Raw genomic sequence first — 19,498 nt, 5'->3', positions numbered from 1 at the left:
TAAGTCAGGATGAAAATTCTTTCTACTGTACTTGCGACTTTTGTTTCAAAAATTTTTTTAAGTTAAGAAATAAATAAAATGGCACAACCACCTTAGGAGAAAACAGAAAGATATGTCGTAAAAATTCACATTTATTGAAGTGGAAATAAGAGAAATTTTGTGTTAATGTGAGCCACACAGTGCTACGCCTCAAATATCCCTGAGTTCCCTAAGCTTTCTCCTCACCTCTTAAGAATTCTTGGATGGAAAAGTTATTATTTTTGAGAGTCTTTGTAAAGCTGCCGTGTTAGGTAATGGAAAGTGGCATGATCCTAATTCTTAACTCACAGAGCTTGCGACAGAGGAGCGAGTGCCTGCCTGAATCAGCCAGCCCATCACCGCCCCACGGCGCTGCTTCCAGGAAAATGCAAGAAACTGGACGGTGTCCTAAGCACCCTCTGAAGTGCTCGGTAAGCAGCAGGGTGACTTATGGCTGCGTCTCTTTTCTTACTGGAGGGGCTGAATGTGGAAGTGAAAGGAGGATCTGGAGCATTTGTGATGTTGCAAAACAGATGTTGTCCTTCAGAATCACAGCAGTGGGCTTAGTGACGGGGAGAAAGTCCATCACAGAACACCATCTGAGAAAAGACTTAACTGACAATGTGGTGCTTTGGTGTGCTGTCCTTGGCTTTCACTGAAGGTCCCTGATGGAAATGCCCTTGGGAGAGCGTCATTGTATTGGCAGGGAAATGTAGTGGACACTGCCCAGTGCCTCTGAGTGGAGTCCATATACAAAGCTTGTCAGTCTTATCTCTCCAGAGGATGTGGTAGACTTTGCTTCACTTAATAAATGCATGTATCTTCCTCCCCTTTCACCTTGGCTGCCAGGAAACTCAAAATTATAGATGTTCGACTAGAAGGATTATGGAGGCCTTTGGCTCACAGAGAGAGGATTTGCTAGGGTTTCTGTTGAGACTTTTGGGAAGGAATAAATGTGAGTTTTTAAGATGGAGTGGAGTGTGTCAGAAAACTACACTGGTGTTTGCAAATCCACAATCTGGCATGTGGAGAACATTTGATTGAGGGTAAAGAAGTAAAAATGACTATTGGGAATATGACATTATTTCATCAAACACCTTGCTTACTGAATCAAGACAAGGTGATCACACATTCCATTATTTTCAGAGCAGTGGTGACAAAGGAGCATCAACTCTTTGGACATCTGCTCCAAGCCTCATTCCAGCAAGACCAGATCTACCAAAGACTTCGTTTGTCTGCCTGGCTAGTTCACCTTTTTTTTTTTTTAAATTTTATTTTATTTATTCATTTTTAGAGAGGAGAGAGAGAGACAGAGAGGGATAGAGAGAAGAGAGAGAGAAGGGGGGAGGAGCTGGAAGCATCAACTCCCATATGTGCCTTGACCAAGCAAGCCCAGGGTTTCGAACCGGCGACCTCAGCATTTCCAGGTTGACGCTTTATCCACTGCGCCACCACAGGTCAGGCGCTAGTTCACCTTTCAGAAGGTCGAGCAACCAGTGCGGAAAAATGGCTGTTTTGAAGGGCTTTCTGGCTGGTAAGAAGGAACTGGGGTAATGTGGAAACGCGCTCTCAGGAGAGTGTGTTCATGTTGTGTTGGCCCCATCACAGAACTCCCAAAGCTTTCTTTAGCCCCTACTTTTGTTACTTTTCCTTACAATATTATCACTTACATACTTATGTCTCCCCATAAGAATGTTCCTTGAGGATTGGAACCAAATTATGTCCTCTTTCTGTCTTCTGATGTCTGGTGCATTATCTCTTAAATACAAATAACAAATCAAACATGCTGAATGGACCTATTATCACACCAACTTGCATGACACCAGGATGACCTGACAACATTCTTCAGTAAATGTTTTTTCCTGATTATAAAATGTTTTCATTGCAGAAAACTGAAAAAATTTGGAAATAAATGAGAAAATACAAACTTTCCACAATTTTTCCACCTAAAGCTAAGCATTTTGAAGTAGCTTCTCATTTTTTAAATGGTTTCATATTAGGAGCATATCTTATCTACTGTTCTATGCTCAGAACTTTCCATTCACTTTCTATCCTGTTTTTCATGCCATTAAGATGTCTTCATTTAAAGTAACTACATAGCTCATTGCGTGTCTTTACTGGAATTAATCCTGACAACAGATAAAAATGACATAGGGATTTTTTTTTCTTTTTGTATTTTTCTGAAGCTGGAAACGGGGAGAGACAGTCAGACAGACTCCCGCATGCACCCGACCGGGATCCACCCGGCACGCCCACCAGGGGGCGATGCTCTGCTCCTCCAGGGCGACGCTCTGTCACGACCAGAGCCACTCTAGCACCTGGGGCAGAGGCCAAGGAGCCATCCCCAGCGCCCAGGCCATCCTTGCTCCAATGGAACCTTGGCTGCGGGAGGGGAAGAGAGAGACAGAGAGGAAGGAGGGGGGGGTGGAGAAGCAGATGGGCGCTTCTCCTGTGTGCCCTGGCCGGGAATCGAACCCGGGACTCCCACACGCCAGGCAGACGCTCTACCGCTGAGCCAACCGGCCAGGGCCAAAAATGACATAGGGATTTTAACAAGTTTTAAAAACTGTGGTGTGTCTGAAAAGTAAAAAAGGAGACCATTTCCCCTGTAACAGAAGGATGGGCTGAGCTGGGAGACAGGGGAAGGCTCAGGCTGTTCCTCGAGTTTTCTGGGTTTTATCTTGTTACCTGTGCTTCATCTGGAGGGTAAGCTGCCAGTGCAGAATGTGAAGCCAGAGCTGATGAGGAAGTTAAAGCTACAGGCATGTTCAACCCAGAGACCTGTGGAGCCTGCAGTCTTCCACATTTGAGGAATGACCAACTTGTCTCATTAAGAAGAAAAAAATGTTATTTTATAAATGGTCATACAGTCAAAGACTTTGGTGTCCAGTTTCGTGAATTTTTAGCACACAGACCATGTAACCACACTGGGATATAGTCTAGTTCCCCCCCCCCCCCCCAACTCCCTTGTGCTGCTCCTGTCCAGTCACATGCTAACCCCTTTATCTCCGGGCAGTCAGTTTCCCCTCACTATACTGTCTTTTAAAGAATAGCCATGACTTACTCCGCAGCATCTCAGTTGGCGGAAGTAAGGCTGCTAAGTAGAAATGACATAGACACAATTTTGACTCCTTCCTTAAACAAGTTTGAGAGCTGTTCCAAAAAGATACTGGATGCCAGGTGAGGTGGAAAGTGGGGCCCGTCACTGGAGACATTCAAGCAGATAGTGACTTCAGGGACCCTAGAAGGCAGGAGACACCACAAGAGTAGGTATGGTACAGGACCTGGATCTTATGTAAATGAGCAATGGAATAACTAAATCAAATCTGTCTCTCACAGTCACATTTAAAAAAATAGTAGCATTAAAGTTATGTGTTTAAGTGCTTTCATGCGCCGTCATGAAGTCTGACAAAACTTTAAGCTTCCTTGAGCCTTAAAAATCATGTTTAAGTCACTCCACAGTGTGAGCAACAACGGTCTTGAAGAGAAAGCTGCCTGCATCGGGCAATGGTGATAATCTGTTCTTACTAATAGCTTCCAATCCAAGACCCTGTGATCCCCAGTGGTGTGAGTGCTCGGAGAGCGAATATCCACCAGCAGTGCTCCCCGCCACCCCCTTCAAGGCCAGAACCCACTCACAGCAGAAGGTGAAGAAACACAAATCCTCCCTCTAGTGGCTGAAGTTAAGTTACACTTTCTGGCCCTACCAAGACTGGAGAGACACCCGGGAGCCACTTCACAGGGTCGAAATTCTGCTGCCTGGCGGGGAGTTTATCCCACTCGGACGGATGGACACACGGCACTGCCACGGCTGAGCCAGTACCCCTCACCCTCATGGTCCCAACTCCCTGCTACCATCCGCACGAGCCGCCGGTGGAGGCACCGGCCTGCTCTCAGGTGACTGAGCGGTGGTTATCTCCTCACATTGCTGTTTGAGAGGAATCAACTGCAAGGCTTTTCTTAAACCCTGGGCTCTGAGTGTTCTTCCCTCCTCACCCATTTTCCATTTTCTGAAGCTCTTTGGTGGTTGGGGGGTGGTGCTGGTGCAGGTGACAGTCCATTATCGTAGCCCAAGGGCGCTGCTTCTCTTCCTTTTCGGTTCAGTGCAACGAGAATATCAACCAGACCGGAACTTTTTTTGCGGCCCCCTCAGCCTGGGAGGCACCACCTTTCTCCCAGTGGACATTTAATCAGTATCTGTGACAGTGAAGAGGTGGCATTCAGGCTCCAATGGACTTACCTGATGCCGATGCCCATGAAGGGCATGGTTGGTGGGGAGAAAACGGGGTTCCCCTATCCACCCAGCACCTTATCCTAGTTCCATATGGGGGGGGGGGAATACAAACACAAAGGAGCAACTGCCAGAGGTCCCTCCCAAACCAATTCCACCTTGGATGTGATCTCAGCCCCTCTTAGACAACAGGAAAATCCTGGCTCCTGGTGATGACCTGCGTGGCCATGGCCTTAGCAAGGTGTTTGTCCCCAAGGGCATGCATGGCAGCTGCTCTTTCTGTGTGAGCGAGAGCTCCTTCTGAACCATCATGAGGCAGATTTGCTCATCTCTTTTGCATAGAAAGGTGATCTTGAAAAAGTGTTTATCAGTTTCCATGTAAAGGCAGCCACTGGATGTGCCAGGGCCCCAGAGACTGGAAGCTTTCTTAAAATACAAGAAAAAGGAGGTAAACAAAACCAAAGGTGTTTTGGTTGCTGGTCCTAGTCACTTGAAGGAGCACTGAGACAGTGAGGCTGGGACCAGCCCTGACAGCTCTGCCTCCGAAGCACTGGTTACCAGAGGACCGGGCGTCCTCTTCTGAATGAGCCACTGAGAACCAGGCTAGCTCGGCTCTGGCAGGCCCAGTGCTCTAAGCCCTATGTATCTAACTCCCACTCTACCATCCACATTGCAGGGAGGCAGATCTACAGAAATGGAGGGTGTGGCTATTCCTTTGGCCCACTCCTTTCACCACCAAGACACAGCCACCGGGCAGCAAAAAAAGGAACACTACAGCTAGGCTAAAACACTTCATCCGCGTGGGCTAAAAGGAGTCCATTTCCTGTTCTAAGTGCTTCCCATAAAACACACCGTATGGGCAAGAGAAGTTCTTTCTCCCCCACGAATGTGGCACCACGGCCTCTTACTGGGACAGCCAAACCAGGTCACCAAAGAGGCCTGCGGTCATCAAGGCATGCATAAGATCATCTTGCTGTGTGCTTGCTTGACAGGACACAGTTTGTACTCCGTCCTCCTTGCTAGGCAATGACAAACTGTGCCACAGGCAGGAGGGTGGCATGGAGGGAGGAGGGAGAAGGGAAGATGGAGGAGGGGGCCCTTCAAGAACAGACCAAAGGTGCACTTCTGTTGAGATGAAAAGCGGTGAGCTAATGGTTGATGTTTCCGTCCCTGTACACAGATTTCAATAACCAAAAAGAAGGGCATGACAAGGTGTCTTCCCAATTCATTTGAGGAAAATGTATTTCAAGTACATATTGAATCTAAAATGTGTTTCAACTCTCTTTCAAACCAATCTATTGAGCTCAAGAAAGGTCAAATAAAATTCTGACACACATTTAATCTACTTAAAAAACTGACAGGAAAAATAAAATTTCAGATGTTTTTTATTCAAAGGTTCTCAAAAGAAATAAAACAGAAAAAGCTAACAATCTGATCAGATGTACAGTTCAAAAATGTCTCTTGGCGTTTAACAACAAGTCAAGGAAAGAAAACTACAGTTATCTTGAACCGGACAAATAAGTTACCACTGGCAAGTTTGTGGCACTAGTAAAACAAAATAAAAAATTAACTCTCTTGATCATATAGATATCTCTATGAAAATCTTTTTTTTTTCAATCTGTACAAAAGGTCTTTCTTCATAAATTAATTTTTTATAATTTAATGGCTGTCTACTATGTGATGTTTAACTGATTTTTTTTTTCTTATGTACAGAGGTTATGTTTCCCAAATCTTACTCAGACGAGTATGGCACTTAGTTCAGACATTTCTAGCAGCAGATTTGCCCTCCCCTCTAACCGAACTACCAAATTTCTGTCTTAACTAATGCAAACATATCAAGTAGTGAGAGACCCAGGTGTAGAAATGTACTAGGTACAAGGAGGGTGCTGCGTTCAGTCTGGACTTTCACAAAGCAGGAATATTCCAGGGAGCATAGAACCAATAATACCACAACTTTAAAAAAGGAAACAAAAAAACAAAAACAAAAACACATTTCTCTTATGACTACGTAATTCTCAATAGAATCTACACTTCTCAGAGCAGCAAGGACTTTTGAAACTATGAAATGTCACTGACATCTATAATCAAATACAAGCATAAAATTTAAGAACTAAAAAATACTCGAAAGAAATAACTGCTCAGCCCTAGCTCCTGAGCTAGGAGGATTTGGTCTGTGGAAACAGGGAGGGCCAGCAACCTGTCCCAGCACAAAGGAAAATAGACTCTGAGGTAGATAACTGATCACACACAGTTGACCAGACAAGTACACAGTTTTGGAAGACAACTTAATTTACCACTGCTTTTCAAACATATGCAATTACCTTAATAAAAGAGCTTTAAGTACAGTGAATCATCTTATATGTACTAAAATAGAAATAACTGTGTATATTTATGAATCAGGAATTTCATAGTTTCAAAATTGGTTTTTCAATTTACACTGAACACTTGTAGTGATGATGTAAAGTGTGGCACTGCTTGGATCCAAATCTTCCTTCATGCTTTTTTGTTTGTTTGTGTGTGTCCATACATCAATTAAAATTATAAAACCTAAATGCAAAGGTACAAAAAAGGCACATTCTCCTAACCGCAAACTGGTCCGGCAAAAATAAAGAGCACAGAAGATGTGATGCTGAGACAAGTTGGAGCTACTGGTTACTGGCTCTTCGGTCTTTGGTGAAGTTACCTTTAAAAGTGCCAAGTAATTTTTATTTCTCAAATTTTTGTAATAGAGAGAGAGAGAGAGAGAGAGAGAGAGAGCTAGTAGCCAATCATTTTGCTTCTATCCATATCTCAGCTTATGTTTGAAGACAAATCCTTACTTTTAGCTTTTGCCATTTAGTTGCGACAGCAACATGCTTCGGTTTGCCAGATCTCGGGCACAGTTCTCACTCTAAAGCACTATCATTAGTATAAAGGAAGGACAAGACATTCGGGGACCCCCTCCCCCGCCCCGCACCCCCAGTCCCAACACTACCTACACTAAATCTAGAACATCAAGTTAGGTTTTTTTTTTCTCCTGAAAAAAGGCAAAAAAGACTTTACATTGCATCATACAGCAGATATCCTAAATCAGTCAAACTATCAGAGGAAACTGTTGGCATACAGCCTTACAAACAATTTACCCTATTAAAAGTTCCCCAGTCAGAAAATGTGTTTCACACAAAACGGTTTTCCCTTCTTGCATTTCACTACCTTACACGTTATGTGAAAAATCATTAAAAACACCTACTACATATTTAAAAAAGCCAAAATTTCAGCAACTTTTATTGACTACCTTTTAAAAGCCCTATGCTGCTGTTTTACAAGGCATAATAGACCAGCTCATTTGGTCAAAGCATTCTACATCATTAGTTTGAACTAACTTTTACGGAAACAGCTACAGCATCAAAAGAGTTAAGGCAAATTGGAATTCATAGAAAAGGATAAGACACTTCACACTACGTTGAAAGAAAACAAAAACAAAAACGAAGAGCGAAGAAAAGAGACACTGACGGCAACACTGAATTACAGCAACACTCGCACTGCAAGCACAGAACACCGTGGGTGAAGTCGGACTAGTTCAACGTCAGAAAGCCCATTTCATACAGCGGAAAAAACACAAATTAAACACAAAATGAACAAAACCACAAAAATCCGGTCATGCACTTGGATAAGTCTTCATGGTCTTTGTGCATACCCAGAAAATTGAAGTTTTATTTTTTTTTCTTTTTTCTTTTTTTTTGCATTGTAACCATTTGATAAAAATCTTTTGTTTTTTTAAATTTTTTGTTTTTGTTTTGTTTTTTTTTGTTTTTTTTTACTAAAATAAACCTGTTCAGGGGAACAGCTACTAGATGAATTTAAGGGTTTTATGCACCTTATAGAACTTATAGCAAAAATAGTTTTAGTTGATTTCATTATAAATAACGTTTTCAAGAACCTGTGCAAAACTGTCAATAATTTCCTAAAGCACAATTGATCAGAAAAATCCATGATTGTTCAGCTTTCAGACCCTTCTTCATGTAAGAACACCCTTCTGTACATCTGGAAGAGAAAAATAAGAGACAAATGCTTTGGTACATTTGGTATAATATGCCACGGAGCTTTGAAATCTCTTATTTGTTTTAAAGATAAAGATGTTTAAAAAAGGCTGTGCTCCTCACTGGTGGAGGACCAATAATAAATGCAACTCTGGAACCGAGGGCCACTTTCTACGCTTTGAGTCCACCTTTGAAACCTGGGACCTACACCATACTTTTGCCAGAACAATGAGAAACCCAAGTTCCACAGAGCTATTTGTTTTACTGCAATCTGCATGGTACAGTAAAAATTTTGAGATTTGTGGTCCAAGTGAGAGCTGGGAATGCAACCATTCAATCTAGGGGTACTGATGTTAAATTTCATAGTCAAGACACTGCCAGTCTTGCAATGCTAGATATATAGACTCTTAGGCCGGATTTCCTTGAGTTTGTGAACCTTAGAGTAACATAAATGTAAAATATAAGGTCTAGCGGAAAGTTCTGTCCATTTCTATCACAAGTTTCGACAGGTAAGTACATGTTTATTTGGCGCCTGTGTGCCTCTCTATTTTTATCACTTAATGTATACATACTGATGTAGCAAATTAACTAAACAAAGTTAATTAACGTTAGTCTTATGTGTGAAGCGATAGTGTACCCATGGCTACTGATAAAGTTCATTTATGCCACTGTAATTTTTACGAATTTCAACAAGGAAGAAATGCTACAGAAGCATGTCTGTCGCATCCACCATATTCCCCGGACTTAGTACCCTCCAACTATCACTTGTTTCTGTCCTTACAAAATTTTTTGAAGGGCAAAAAATTCAAAAATGAAGAAGATATGAAACAAGCACTGGTTCAATTTTTCGTATCAAAAGATAAAACATTTTTCAAAAATGGGATATACAAATTGCCCTCACACTAGCAAGAAATCATTAATAATAATGGCAATTATATTATTTAATAAAGTTTATTGACAATAAGAAAAATTTGTATTTTGTCTTATTCCAAAAACGGACAGAACTTTCTGGTAGACCTTATACATGTACTTATAGGTGTACTATAGGACAAATGTATTCAACAGTACCTGGTGTTTTCTAATATGTTACAGATTTTGGGGGAGAGGTAAGGAGGGAAAGTAAATATATATTCAGCCTCAATATAAACCCCTTTTGGATAGAATACTTAAATCTGCAAGTCCATAAAAATCACTGATATTAACACTTTAGTGATGTTGAATTCCTTGGCCATGATTACATCGATGTGACAAAATCTGTTATTCTAAGTTCCATTCTGATAAAAGAATCACAGACTTCTCTTGATCTGAGCCCTACAGTTACGGACTCCCTTTCCTCATACCTCACAGTTACTTATTGGGTTGAAAGGTATATGGAGAATGGTCATTAGACGTCTCTACAGCCACCTGCTGCTGACCACTGGCCTCCTGCAACAAAGCAGAACAGATGAGACATGTGAGCCAGGAGATCCAAACTCTGCTATCCAGGTCTGACTTAATCCAACACCTTCAAAACATGCACTCTTTAAAAGTCCTTTAAAAAAAACCCCACCTCATTTCTTAAGGTCATGAAGAACTTTCAAGATAATTTCCCCGAGAAGTTAAAAAATCTGATAGACCCCAAAGAACCCCCCACTCCAACATTTATGAGTTGTCTCCTCAAACCCAACTGCAATTTATTAAACAAATCTCTTGTCGCTTGGGGTCAGATGTGACTTGGAATTCAGTCTTTTCAGATTTTAGGATCTGAAATGTGGTATGCAAAGCCAGTATCTCACTGACTATACCCAGTAGGGTCGAGGGCTGTACCTCAGCCTCAAGCACATTCCCAGGTCTGCACTGAAGACATGAATATGCACAGGGAGTGGTGTAAAGGTTGTCAGTTCAGCTTGGGTTTCACTGCAGGTCAAGATTTTTTGCTAAAGTGGTTACAAAGAGAATTTTTATTTTTATGTTTTTTTGTGTGTGTGTTTCAGAATTGCAGATAAGAGATTTGGGGTTCTGATAACTAAGAATGCCAATAATTGCTCAAATTTAAATCAATCTGAAGCAAACAAAACAAGAATGCCCTGTCCGTCCGCCCCCAATATCCAGCCACAGTCCTAGGGCTGACCTGGGATCGGAACTCACGGGATCTGCTTAGAGGATGGGGTTGACTAGGTTGGTGAATTTCCTTGGAATTTTAAGGGTACTTTGCTGGAAAACGCTATTTTGTCCCATCTTAATTGAAATCCCTCACTTCTCTCCTATCAGTATCATATTAGTATCTTCCATAATAACTAAAAGTTATTTAGCTATACTAACAGCAGCTATAGAAACAGATGTGGTTTGTTCCTCATCCCCATCAAAAGTTTTGAAGCACCAGTTTTTTCAAGTATCTTAATTACAACTGATTGCTTTTTGTAATTATTACTATTGAGATAATCTTTGGTACTAGGATTAGAGACTCCAGCTTTATCTTTAGCCTGTAAGCACCATTTTACGGGAAACAAAACAGAGCCTTGAAGGAGTAATGAAATGTGTTACAAGCTGAGGAAATGTTTTTGGGAGCACTGGGTGTGTGGCTTGGATGTCACTATTCTAATCTGAATGCAGAGAATTCTATTTCATAGTAAAAACTAACTCTAGGTATATACTCCTCCTTCTAAACTTTAATCTTTATGCAAATGTTCAATTTTTGATTGATTTTTCTTTTGAGTTCCACCTAATTTACACATTTCTGAAACTAGTCATTGCCAGAATGACCCCTGGATGATCTGTACCAACCTCAACAGGAACCGCTGTCGTCTGCATGTGTGCGTACTGTGGCAAATAGGCTCCTTGCATAGCTGACGTTGCAGGCATGTACTGGAAAGAAGAATATGGTCAGGATGGCATCACAAGTATTTGGAAGTCTCAAAGAAGAAATGCAAATGGGCTTCACTTTAATTACTATATATTGATATATCATATAAAAAGCAAAGTGAATGCTTTCTACTTCATGTATTTATAAAAGCAGAAATCCCTACCTTTGTCTGGATTTCCTAACAAAGAAGCACATAGATGAAGATCATTAAGGTTTCTCATCCTCAATAATTCAACATCCTTAATATGCTATTTTAGAAGATCTCTCCTTCTCCTCAAAGGGCCTCATTATTTTCTAGCAGCGCCCCCCGCCCAACTAGTATCCAGAATTGTTTCCATAAGAGGAGACTAAGGGGTAAATGACTTATTAGATTTAACAGGTCACTGCAGAATAGAAAACGGACTCTTGCTTTCCTGATATTGACAGGCATCCAAAGGCCGAAGAGCTTTCCAGTCAATCTACTTGGATGTGTGTGGCCTTTGTTTGGCCTTCACATGTAGCTGCTGCTAGTTCTGATGTAAGTGAGAAACCACTCTACCCTTTCTTCTTTAAAGCCACCAGAAATATGGTCTGAATTAAAAGCCTTTGGTTGTCACAGCCAAACAATGGAAGTAAATCTGGCATGGTATCAGCTCAACCTCAATACCCAACTAAGTCTCTCCTGAACTCTGGGGAAATAATTCTGTACAAAGATCATGACTCAATGCCCCCAAATTTCATAAAAGTAAGAGGAGAAATTTCCTGCCTTCACCACCATGCATGACCTTCATCTTTTGTTTCAAGTCCAGGCCTGCCAGTGTGAATGAAAGGCACTGGTTATTAGGGCTAGACATAGTCGTGTATGGGTGCTCTACTCTGGTAAAGAAGAGATATTCAGAGGTCCAACTCTTAGTTCATCTATTAGTCAAGAAATATCCGAGTATTTACTATGAGGAAGGCAACATGGAGGAGCATCAGGGAGGCCAGACATAATTGTTGACATCACAGCGCCTGTGACTGATAGGGAAATCTACATTAATTTACACTCCTGTTTGTAAGATAGATGATATTAATTTGCCACCTACTGTTCCGGTGTTGCCTATTGACAGATGACTCATTTGCTGGGCCAGAGGGTTGATCATCGATGCAGGCTGTAGTGACATGGTGTGCTCCATCGAGGGAGTTAACACGGCACCCTGCGAAGAAGGAGAAAGATACAACGTAAGAGGTTGGGAGTTAAGATTCTGTAACCCCCTTTTGCAAATGAAATGCCTATTTATTGAGGAATGTGAACCAAACATAACCTCCCCTCAAACTGGCAAATGGTATCATAAATAATTTCCTTAAAATCTTCCAGAGTGTCCTTCCTGAGACTTTTTCGAGAGCACTCACTTCACAGAAATCCTGTATTAAACACCTCTGCCTTTACCTTCACTGAACTGTACAGCAAGCTAGTTCAGCAGGAGGAGCTCTAATAGAAAAGGCCAACTGTCTGGCTGGCTAGGTTTACAAAAGGCTTAATTAATTATTTTTTACATGAAATGACAGTTGATGTTTTTATGTGGCCAAAAATTATATACTAAATTAAATATTATAAATACAGTGTTTTGTTTAAAAAATGTTCTATATAGATAGTCACTTAATTCAAGATCACATTTTTCTGTTTTCCAGCACTTTCAACTACTACCTGGGGTTGGGGAGGGAAACTGATTCAGATGTAATGAATAAACTAATTTCAGATTCTTTGGTTTCATTTTTTTAAAAACAATTCTGGTCATTAAAAGTAAAATAAAGTTAAAAAAAAAGCAGAAGAGATGAAAAAAATCAGTCCTCATGCAATCTCTGTCTTTCAGACACCCCACTCGCACCGCCGGGGCACTGCTGCCCAGATTCTGACCCTGGCGTGTGTTCACAGAGTGGCAGAGAGGGTACATGAACAATCCCACACCCTAGGTTTCTGCTTTAAACTTAACATTCCATTATAAATATTTACCTAACCTACTGCGTAACTATCATTATCGTCATTTTTAATGATTATGTACACTGACTGCCTAAAGCAAAATTTAATTAATTCGATTTCTGGATTTTTACATTTTCGCTAATTTATCCGACATCATATTCTTCTGGATTATGCCATTCCACCCACTTTTGCAATCACCCAATTACCTGAGAATACAATTATTCTAACACTACACAATTAATGCACAGTTTTTGGTATCGTTCTATCGGACATTTTAAAAATACACTGTGATTTACTGATATTAGGACACACAACTGGGAGCAGAGCCTGTGGCGCAGGCGCGCTAGGATTCTGGCTGTGGGCAGCCTAGAGCGGGTGGGGAAAGGAAACGGATCCTCAGGCGGGAGCTGGCTGCACACTCCCCACGCCTTAAAGCATTACACTGAGGTATGTGCAGCTCTGTCTCTAAAATTTGTCAAGAAAATACAGGTGTATGTCAGAAATAGTTTGTTGTTAATACATTTGATAAGAAAAAATTTTCTTTTTAATAGTGCATCATCGCCCTGGCCGGTTGGCTCAGTGGTAGAGCATCCGCCTGGCGTGCAGGAGTCCTGGGTTCGATTCCCGGCCAGGGCACACAGGAGAAGCGCCCATCTGCTTCTCCACCCCTCCCCCTCTCCTTCCTCTCTGTCTCTCTCTTCCCCTCCCGCAGCCAAGGCTCCATTGGAGCAAAGATGGCCCGGGCACTGAGGATGGCTCTGTGGCCTCTGCCTCAGGTGCTAGAATGGCTCTGGATGCAACAGAGTGACGCCCCAGAGGGGCAGAGCATTGCCCCCTGGTGGGCATGCCGGGTGGATCCCGGTCGGGTGCATGCGGGAGTCTGTCTGACTGCCTCCCCGTTTCCAGCTTCGGAAAAATGAAAAAAAAAAAAAATAATGCATCATCAAAAAGTGTGTGGTAACATGGAAATGACTCAGAAGCCCAAAATATTCTGAAGGAGTTTCCTGCTCCCTTTCCCATTCATCTGTAGGAACTACTAGATGAGGAAACCCCCACATGAAAAGTGAGTTCATTTCCAGCATTGCACAATAGGATGGCACAAAGTACCAGGGACACAGAGGGCCACGAGTGTTTCTGTGTGTGTGGGTGTAAATGTGCACCCTACATGAGTAGGTAATGTGTGAGTCTGTGGATATATGTGTGCATAGAGAAACGTATGTGTATGTGTTTATACAGACACACAGCCCAGAGTTCTCCTGGGTTAGCAACTAACCATGTTTTCTTTGCTTCTTCGATGTCACCTGAGCAACATTCCGTTCAGAACTTGTCCCTGGACTGCTGTTTCTACACATGATCTCACATTATGTGGTGTTCTCTTTAGGTGTTCTGGGTAAAACTCCCTCTCATCATAAGGCCAAGAATAGCGTGCTTTTCCCAAGCAACTGATCTATTTTTATCTTATAAATACTGTGGACTGTATTGCTTATCAAGAGTCCCATTTTGCATTAGTTACAAGAAAGGTTGGGACCAGAGGCGTGGCCTTCCCCTGGAAAGCACAAAGGTCACTGTGCTGGGCACCTCTGGCCCCTTTTCTTTGGTATGATTTTTTTTCTCTATTCTTTATTTTGTCAACTTTTTAAACCCATGTTTTAATTCAACAAACTGGATTTTATGTACTTTTGTAAAAGTATTAAAATATGCTAATAAGGTAAAGTAACTCAATCGAAAAATATAATGTATACATAAGTGCAACAAATGCTCATGTACAAAAGAAATCACTTGTATTTACTAAAAAAGGTGTTACTACTTTTGTATTTATAGTTTCTATGGAGAGGCTGGCTAAATAACTGATAAAAATCTCTAGATCAATTTTGGACACTTTATATTTACAGAATGTAAAAAATGAGGTTTCATCCCAAGTACTCTTAAAAATTGGCAACTTAAAAAACCTTACAATTAAAAAATATTTTAAAGTAAAAAAACCTCAATTTAATGATCTTCTACAGAAATGGTATGAGGAAGGAAATGGTGCCCTGTCTTTAGTATAATATATTTTAAATTCTGAAAGATTGCAATTATAACCTATTGTCAACTACCAAACTGTTTTACGACAAAAAAGATGAGTGAGAGTTTTCTAACAAGCTTGTACATTCTCATATTGCATGCTTAAAATTTCCCAAATCCTATACCACCTTTGGCAAATGGTTTCAACCCAGAGAATGTTTTTAATATATACATGGTTTACTTGCAAAGTACATGGCCATTAAGAGGAAGACTCACAGGGTGCTGTAGGATATATGGTTGAGGTTGCATCCAAGAAGGACTTTGCACCTGGAACAAGGAGGATTTTGAAAGAAACATTTATTTCCATTGGAAGGCTACCTATTTCTCTAGAACTCTTTTAATCATGTTAAAGTCTACAGAAGGAAAATAAGGAAACAATACTATCAAAGATTAAAAAGACTATTAAGGTAGTTAGAGTTCTTGGCAAACTGGTCACTCTGAATTGGATGAAATGATTATTTAAAACCAAGTTCTATTTGCCCACTCAAGAAGTATTTATTGAGTATCAGGCACCAAAGAGAAAATGGTGAATAAGTCATGGGCCCCACCCTCAAGAAATTTACTGTCTAAGCAAGGGAGATAAACAAGTAAACAATCCAAATCTACACGGTAATGTGCTACCTTCAAGGTATGAACTAGGTGCTTCAGGAATACAGATGAATGGAAATTAATTCCAGCACATCTTATTAGAAACTAATCCATAAAGCATGTGCTTATTTAAAAAGAATAATCAAATTTAATCTTTAATACCCAGGTAATTAGGTTTTAGAAATCTTGTTTGGTGGTCAACAATTTCTAGTTAGTGTGGAAAATAAAAATCTGAAATTCAGATTTAGAAAATGAGACTTCAGTAACTAGATCTTAACATCTACAGTCAACAGGGCATCCACACAGTAGACCCTCTGGATTGAGAAGTAAGATGTGAGAGTCAGGTTCTGTGGCAGGAAAGAAAGAAGCCTGCCATTCAAGAGAAAAAACAAACCCCCAAAACAGTCCATTTCTCGATGCCCAGAGCTTCCCTGAGATTATGTAATTTTTAGACGAAGTTTCAGTCTCTAATTTTTAAGAACAAAACCCTCCAGTGTCTTATCCCCTACTGTTAACGTCAAAGGTTCTATAGAGAGGATATGGGGAAGAGTCATGGGGGAAGAATGTATTATGATTTACCTTGATAGCAGAGCCCCGATACTTGTTTTCTCTGGTTTCCTTTGCCACCTAAGGCAGACCAAAGTTAAGTGCTTCTGCCTTGTTAACATTTCAGTTATCTGGACTGCGGCCTTTCCCCATCGGGGTGTTGGTGGTTTCTTGCAGATGCCAATTTCTCAAACCCAATAAGCAAATGGTGGTTGAGTGGAGAAAGGCCCACTCCAACACGAGTACAAGGCCTTCACTGAGTCAATCATGGGGAGGCGAGCAGCTCTCTACTGACCTCAATTTGGGCCAGATGCTCCCATTTTTTGTATGCTTCAGTGGTCTTAATAATCTAATATAGCATTATGGGGTTAGGAAGCTATGACCTCTAACCCAATTTTCTTTCTTAAGCAGCAAATCAGCTGCTGTCAATGACTAGTCCTCATTTTCCCCTAACTATAAAATGGGAATAATAATCTATGTTCTATGACGTTTTCGTCCTTGGTTCTTTACCCTTGTTTGGGTCACGGAGCCCTTTGAAAACCTGATGAGAGAAATAATCCCCAACTAACTGCATATACATAAGCAATATTTTGCAAACATTTAAGGGAACCACAGAAAAACCACTTAAAGCTTATCTGCTGACCCTCGTGGGCCCCGGAACTTAAGGGGTCAGAATCAATCTTTAAGGTTATGGCACTGAGTGTCAGGCAAATGAAAAAAATTCCACGTGTACCTTAGGGAGACACAGAATACCTAGGAGAAAACATCAGGCCTTTGAAATGAAGTGCTGTTTGCAGTTTGGTATATCAAATCTGTTTCCAACACTATTCTACCTTTTTTTTTTTTTTTTATTCTATGAAATAGTTCTGTGGCCAAAATGTTCATTGCTTTTATAGAAAAGAGGTGGTGGAGAGATGCATTAATAGCTGTAATATATCTGTAGCAGCATACATTCAAATGAATATGCACAATGTTTCATTTGCCTTAGTTTTATCTATTTTTAGTGACATCCATGAATGGCAGAGGGTTCCAACTTCAGGCGGTTAAGAAGGAAGACTACCTTTCAATATCAGATACAGGAATTGTTAATTAGGGAAAAGGCACTAGAGCAGATCTGAGTTTTACATAGGCAAGGAAAACATAGAAATCTTAAGTCCAACATAATTAAAGAGGCATTAAATTAGTGAATATTATGTCCAGCAGACTGAAACACCAGCACAGGCAACATACAACCCAGAGAGATAAAAGAAAAAAAAAAAAGAGACAACTCAGAGAAAGGAGGAGAAAGAACCTAGAAGCCTAGAAGCGGAGGGAGGCTGTGATGCTGTCAGAAAACTTCAATTTTAGTGCATTTCATCCCTACTCTGTTAGTCAAAGCTACTTTTACGTTTTTAAATAGAACCACCTTTATGATATTGCTTATGTTGACCATATTTTTTTAAAAAGTATAATAGATTCTCATCAGTCACCTAAACCTACAAGTTAATGATAATAATCATAGTTAATATTTATTGAGTACTAATGATATGCCAGGATGTGCCAAGCTTCATAGATACTCTCATTTAGTTCTTACAACAAGCCTATGATATAGAAACTATTATTATCCCCATTTTAAAGATGAGGAAACTGAGGTTTACAGAAGTAAAATAGTTATTAGATATTGCAACCCCCTAACCCCAAAAATCAGGGCTACAACATCTAATTAAATTGTTTTATAAACAAGAACACACAAAGTTTAGTCACATAGGATCTCAACAGTCAACAAAAGAGAACTATATTCCTACATGTCTGGAACAGAACTCGTTACAATGCTCCTGTCTGGGCCAATGCAGCAATCCTGTTAGAGGCACTCTGCTAAAGGAAGAGAAATGCATGCATACCACTGGGTTCGTGAAGAACAGGAGCTAACCCTGAAATAAAACCAAATCAATATTACAACAGGTGCTTAATGAGATCTTGGTTCTAAGTTGGGAATTTATTTTAAGATGACGCTTCTTCACAAAAACAACCTAAACAGGGAGTGACCTCTTTTTTTTTTTTTTGGCCTAACATCTCACTGTATTGTTCATTTAATGTTACCTAATGGAGACACAGCTTTATTTACTAGCATGTTTACTTGCTCTACGGTTAGTTCCTGCTGATGAGGAGAAAAAGGCAGGTGTGCACACCTATTTTGTATTTCATCTGGTGCCAATTCTCTTTAAGTTTCAATTTCTGGGACACCCGGTGTCTGACAGCAGGGCTCACTGTGGAGGAAATATTGGGGTTCATCCCAATTCTAAAACGCTATGATTTCAAAGTCAACTGACAAACATTTTTTCATTTTACAATCTATTTTACATGAAAAGTAAATCACTCTGTCAAGTAAAAAGCAGCTTATTCTAAAGCGGATAGCCAAGCTGCATAACATCTTAAATTTTATTACAAATGTTCAAAATTTTCAGTCACACAAAAATGTAGCAGTGATTCACGGTCAGCAAGTTGTCATACGTTTGGTGAATCCTAATGGTACAAACCTGGTAGGCAGATACAGGAGATGCAATATAAGGTGTAATAGAAGTTTGAGTGATCATTCGGTTTGTAGCAATACTGTATGGTGTTGGGTAAAATCTAGAACAAACACAAAAGCCTTTATTAAGTAATCCTTTAAAGAGAATATTCCATGGAACAAAAGTCTGATGTTTTCCACCTTCACGTTTTCCCTGAAGCCATTATGTATTTGTCTTAATGACGTACCCATTCTGTAGAGCAGCTGTAGTTGGGTCGTAAGTAAGTGCCATTCCAGCCTATGGGAACGAAAAAGAAAGAGAAATATCTGCAAGGGCACGATCAAAAAATTCCATTTCTTAGATTTATGGCAACATAAAACAATGAAAATTTAGCACCTTTGACAAAATTTAGAATTTCTGTTAGACAAATACAGTTATAAACTCCAATATGAGAATTAAATTCTAGAGCTGCCCTGTCCCATAGAGTAATCAGTAATCACATGCAGTTATTTAAAATTAAATAAAAATTGAGTCCCTTCACCATACAAGCCACATTTCAAGTGTTCTAAAGCCACATGTGGCTAGTGGGTATCACTGGACAGATTCTGGGACACATCGACTGGACAGCTCTTCCCTAGACATTCTTGGACCAGTATGTTACTTAAAAAAATTCATTGAAAATAAACAAACACAGAGAAATAGAGGTCTAACATTTTTTATTAAGGAATTGATCTTTTTTTCTTTTTTCAAAGAACGTTCAAA

The 19,498-nt window shown here is 40.4% G+C and overlaps 1 protein-coding gene across 7 annotated transcripts in view; it reads right to left on the bottom strand.

The window, feature by feature from the left end:
- Window positions 1-5,616: 5,616 nt before the first annotated feature.
- RBMS1 (RNA binding motif single stranded interacting protein 1) overlaps window positions 5,617-19,498 on the bottom strand; it is a 253,204-nt gene continuing 239,322 nt past the window's right edge. For 5 of the 7 annotated variants that reach the window (XM_066279069.1, XM_066279070.1, XM_066279072.1 and 2 more), the window contains exons 8-15: window positions 18,984-19,033; window positions 18,764-18,857; window positions 16,281-16,328; window positions 15,330-15,380; window positions 12,175-12,285; window positions 11,032-11,112; window positions 9,609-9,693; window positions 5,617-8,272 (exon numbers count right to left, since the gene is read on the bottom strand). In XM_066279069.1, coding sequence (XP_066135166.1) covers window positions 9,616-9,693; window positions 11,032-11,112; window positions 12,175-12,285; window positions 15,330-15,380; window positions 16,281-16,328; window positions 18,764-18,857; window positions 18,984-19,033 — 513 coding nt within the window. In that variant the 3' untranslated portion in view covers window positions 5,617-8,272; window positions 9,609-9,615. The remainder of the gene's footprint in view (window positions 8,273-9,608; window positions 9,694-11,031; window positions 11,113-12,174; window positions 12,286-15,329; window positions 15,381-16,280; window positions 16,329-18,763; window positions 18,858-18,983; window positions 19,034-19,498) is intronic. The other 2 variants (XM_066279074.1, XM_066279075.1) reach the window with 1 other exon arrangement.

The sequence above is a fragment of the Saccopteryx bilineata genome, chromosome 5 (genome assembly GCF_036850765.1).
Source record: "Saccopteryx bilineata isolate mSacBil1 chromosome 5, mSacBil1_pri_phased_curated, whole genome shotgun sequence".
NCBI lineage: Eukaryota > Metazoa > Chordata > Mammalia > Chiroptera > Emballonuridae > Saccopteryx > Saccopteryx bilineata.
Note: the sequence above shows the minus strand (reverse complement) of the source record. Positions and strands in the feature narration are given on the sequence as shown.